Source organism: Camelina sativa, chromosome 7 (assembly GCF_000633955.1).
Source record: "Camelina sativa cultivar DH55 chromosome 7, Cs, whole genome shotgun sequence".
Taxonomy (NCBI): Eukaryota; Viridiplantae; Streptophyta; class Magnoliopsida; order Brassicales; family Brassicaceae; genus Camelina; species Camelina sativa.
Genome location: NC_025691.1, coordinates 5,470,117 through 5,474,652, shown reverse-complemented (window position 1 = coordinate 5,474,652; position 4,536 = coordinate 5,470,117). Strand labels below are relative to the sequence as shown.

The 4,536-nt window shown below is 39.8% G+C and overlaps 1 protein-coding gene and 1 pseudogene across 1 annotated transcript in view; one reads left to right on the top strand and one right to left on the bottom strand.

Moving 5' to 3' along the window:
- On the top strand, nucleotides 12-2,121 carry LOC104704345 (annotated as a pseudogene).
- Nucleotides 2,753-4,536, bottom strand: part of LOC104704344 (trigger factor-like) — a 2,119-nt gene continuing 335 nt past the window's right edge. The window contains exons 3-6 of the mRNA XM_019227496.1: nucleotides 4,465-4,536; nucleotides 4,234-4,342; nucleotides 3,372-3,473; nucleotides 2,753-3,016 (exon numbers count right to left, since the gene is read on the bottom strand). Of these exons, the coding sequence (XP_019083041.1) occupies nucleotides 2,894-3,016; nucleotides 3,372-3,473; nucleotides 4,234-4,342; nucleotides 4,465-4,475 (345 nt within the window). The 5' untranslated portion in view covers nucleotides 4,476-4,536 and the 3' untranslated portion in view covers nucleotides 2,753-2,893. The remainder of the gene's footprint in view (nucleotides 3,017-3,371; nucleotides 3,474-4,233; nucleotides 4,343-4,464) is intronic.

The following is a 4,536-nucleotide window of genomic DNA, read 5'->3' as shown; positions in this document are numbered from 1 at the left end:
CAATGTTTTTCAGGATTCATCATCATCACCAGTTTGAAGATGGATTCATATGTTATATTTGATCAAAAGGTCACAAACGGGTTCACGCCTGTGTTAACGTACGCAGCCTGCGAATGGTTTCTCATATTCCTCATGTTCATCGATGCTCTTCTCTCCTATCTTCTCGTCTGGTTCGCTCGTTACTGCAGATTGCAGATGCCATGTTTCCTCTGTTCCAAGCTTCTTCACCCTCTACATTGGAGATTCTTGCTCTGCAGAAACCACAGATCAGAGGTTTCATCTTACATGTCGTGTCAGAATCACGGCAACAACCTTGCTGATTGTCGAGGCATGTGCGACGATTGTCTCTTGTCGTTCACCAAAATGACTGGTCCGAATCCAGACNAGATTCCTCGAAGGTAACAGAGACTCGTAATACTTCAAATGAATCACCGGAACTAAAACACTCTGCCTCTGTAGAATCTTTTGTAAGCATCAGCAGTGACATCGAAGGCGAAAACCGTGTTANCTCACCCTAGATCATGTTCTTGTTGCAATAAACCATGGAGGACGAGGCATCATACACAGAGACTGATCCGGTTAGGATCTCGGGGAAGAAACTCCTCCGGTAAGCCTAACATTCCCGCTCCAAGGCATCTTAGTCGCCGAGGAAGCAGTGGAAGCTTGAAGAAGATGAGAGATCACAAGGCAACAAGTGGTGCTGAGTATGTTGATGTAGGAAGCCGCAGTGATGGCATGGCTCATGTGGGTTACTCAGAGCTGAAGATTTACTCGGACTCTGATTCCGAGTTCCTGTTTTCAGATGATGATGCATTCCTCCAAATAGCAGATTTCAATGCTGAGCCATCTGAGAAACGTGTTCACAACTCTCGATCTCGGAAATCGTTTGAAGACAAGAAGATGTCGTATCATAAACAGCCTGATTTGCGAGAAGACAACCAGGATAAGCACATAAGGAAGACATCTTCAATGCTTGAGCATAATCTGGTAAACAAGACTCGGCAGGAACGACCTGTTAAAGCAAAGAGGCATGATGATGCCCTCTCTGAGCTTATAAGTATGAGTGAAGCTCGTCCGTTTTTACTTGGTTCACCTAAAAAATTGTATGCTGTAGGAGCAGCACCACGATATGGTATGCTTATTATTTTGGCTTTGCACGAACGCTTATGTCTGAATATATGCAACGTTTTATATTGGTCTTTAATTTTGATCTTGTTTCTTACAGAAAATGAAGCCGAGGTAAGTGGCAAGTCATCTCCTGCTGGTGGGGAATTCTTGAGTCCTTCTGGAGATAACGGTACCTATCGTGAAATCCAGAATCAAGAGCACGATGATTCGGCAGATTTTGCTCAAAACATCCCCAGTTCAGCCGTGGAGACAGAAGAATTTGAGGCAGCTATGGATGTGTCTGGTTTTGTTGAAAATGAACCTTCTAGTGATGAGGAGAATGGAGTTGAAGGAGACTCCAAGACTTTGGCGTCGAATGACATGTCAGATTCTTTGGAACAGGAACAGTCAAGTGAGGAAGAAAATGAGGTTAAGGAAAACAATGTTGCAGAAGAATACTTCAGTAATGAAGGAGAGGATGAGGCCAGTGGGCATTTCGAGCCATTGACATCAAAAAATGTGTCTGTTTCATCTGTTGAAGAACAATCCAGTGACGAAGAAGGAGCAAGTGATGGCTATTCGAATGCAAAAGACCATTCTAGTATTGAAGAGGAGGTGGATAATGAAGAATCTGGGGTAGTGACATCAAACAATGTGACTGGTTCTGTCACAGACCAATCCAGTGAGGAAGAAGAAGCAAGTGATGGCTATTCGAATGCAAAAGACCATTCCAGTAAAGAGGACGTGGGTAATGAAGAATCTGAGCTAGTGACATCAAACAATGTGACTGGTTCTGTCACAGACCGCTCGGCTGAAGAAGAACATGGATATCAGAAAGAGACTGAACCTTTGACGTCACCAAAGNTGGCGCCTCAACTGATGAGACCAGCAATAAAGCTTCAGCAAACACCAAAATTACCGGTTCTCCCACGGCAGGAAATTAAGAAAGAATACACATTTCAGAAGCTACATCAACTTGCTGGAGGAAGGATACNTCACAGAACGCTCGGCTGAAGAAGAGCATGGAGATCATAAAGAGACTGAGCCTTTGACGTCACCAAGAATATNCCAAGAGTGCTGAAAATGGATTTCTCAGGCTTGAGAGGCCTTTAGTAGTTGATGGTCACAGGAGACCCAACAAAATAATCTGCAGAGGCACAAAGATGATATACCAGCATTACTGCGGAAACATATGGTGAAGAAAGCAATTCCCAACATGGAAAGTGATTCTTTTGAGCATAGTACTCACAGTAAGGGCAAGAATGAGTGGATTACCTTAGCAAATCAACGGTAGAGAAACATTTAGAGACACAAAAGACAGAGCTTGTGTTTGTAATAATAGGAAAATGAAAAGGGGTAGAGTTAGTTGAAAAGATAGCTTGGGGGGCTGCAGGAGTCACACAATCGTGGGATAGTAAGAAGATGATTGATTGCCTGATAGGCTGTTACCATGGAGTGCAGATGCGGTTGGAAAATTCTATCGTCTATGCAAGAAGAGAACTAAACATGATCCATGTTAGGAAGTGTAACCGAATCATTCATTAATCGTTTGTCGTTTTAGTTATATCATTTGTGTGGCTACCTTATTTTTTTGGAGAACCCACCAATCATATCATCAAAACTACAAGATTTTAGGAACAAGATATAACTGAAGTTTCAAACTTTTATTACCAGAAGCTTAATCCAAATGTGATTATCCTTTCCTACTCGACATGAAATCTAATTGATACCGGAGAAGGTAAAAAGACAAATCACAATGATAAGTACCTTAGGATCAACGCTTTCTTCAACTCACTTCTTGAAGCTTTATTATAGCATCGAAGCTGAAACTCTCACCAGGTTCAAATGTTTCTTCAAGATCTTCATAGCTTTGCTCAACAGTCAACTCTTTGCCAACCTTCAGGTCTTCCTACGAAAGCATCAGCAACCGCAATCAAACCTAAGGCTGTTAATGATGATTCCAATTCTAGTAGCTAAATCTGATTGTGAGGGGTGATCATTTCATATATTTACATTCCAAGGAATGTAGTCAAAACTAAGGCCTTACTTAACAGGTTGGCTTCAGATCAATCCTCATTCCTCAAACAGCATTAGATCTAGAGTGTTTCTAATTATGAAAAGTTCTTTAGGTTCACATTTCACTAAAAGAAAGCTCCAGCATTAAGCACCTAACCGATAATATTTAGACGAGAATTCTATTTATTGAATTTACAATGTTGCCATCTGAAATATAATCTACTGAGAAGCTTGAGCTTATGAAATACCTGTTTAACATAGTCTTCAATAGCAGAATTGATTAATCTCTTTATCACCTGCCTATAGACTTTAGAATATCCAAGGATCTCTAGCAAAATATCTCTGGGTATCTGCAAATATAAGGAAAGGGGGAACTTAAGCACAGGCCAAACAACAAATCAATGAATGTATTTAAAGTGAGTTTGCCAGCATATCATATCAATGCAAGAACTCCAAACCTACGAGTGTCACTACAGTGCGTCCGCATGATCTTTTGCAGATAAGTCCAATCCCATAGGATAAAAATACAGGTTCCATCGCCAAAACCACTTGATGGTTAAATTATTTTACCTTAATGCTAAACTAATGGGTTCTCTAAGATACACTGAAGCAAGATTTACATTTGGGGTTTTTCCTGGAGTTCCAAGGTTGATAAGCAGATGCAGGAGAGAAAAAAAAAGAAAACAGCAATAACAAAGAGTTAGATTAGCTACTAGTCATCAGTAACAAANAAAAAAAAAAAAAAAAAAAAAAAAAAAAAAAAAAAAAAAAAAAAAAAAAAAAAAAAAAAGGAGATTTTCCAGAACTTTGTGTTATATCTATGAGCATTGTTATAACGTATATGTCCACCCTATTTATTGAAATCTTTCTAAAGCCAATAACGAAATTACAAAGTGCAGAGAGTTGAAAGAAACATGCAATCTAACTAACTCTATATCAAACAATTTGCACCCTCAGAGTAAGCTAGAAAGACACCAAAACATGTTTCAAAGCCTATAATCTATCCAGAATAAATGAAGTACGGATTGAGAGCCCCAACTTAGACAATAAAGTTTATCGAAAGTAAGTTTACAAGATCCCATAGCTAGTACGGTATTTGTGATGCCGTACCTCCTTTGACTCTTCGGAACCCTGGAATCGGCTGAGCTGCAGCAACCATTCTCTCAAATACATTATTGAATACAGTTTGAGTCTTCTCTCCTGATACTTGTACATGCACCTACACTCAGCCAACAAAGGAAACATAAAGTGGAAAGCATCAAAGTCTCAAACACACAGATTAAATCACCTTGTAGTTCCCACTAATCATACTTTTTTAGCGCAGAAACAACAAAAGCATACCTTAACTTCATTGATGTTTGTAGTCTCCACTTTCGTAATCAAAACTGATTCATCCTTAGAAGAAGTCTCTAC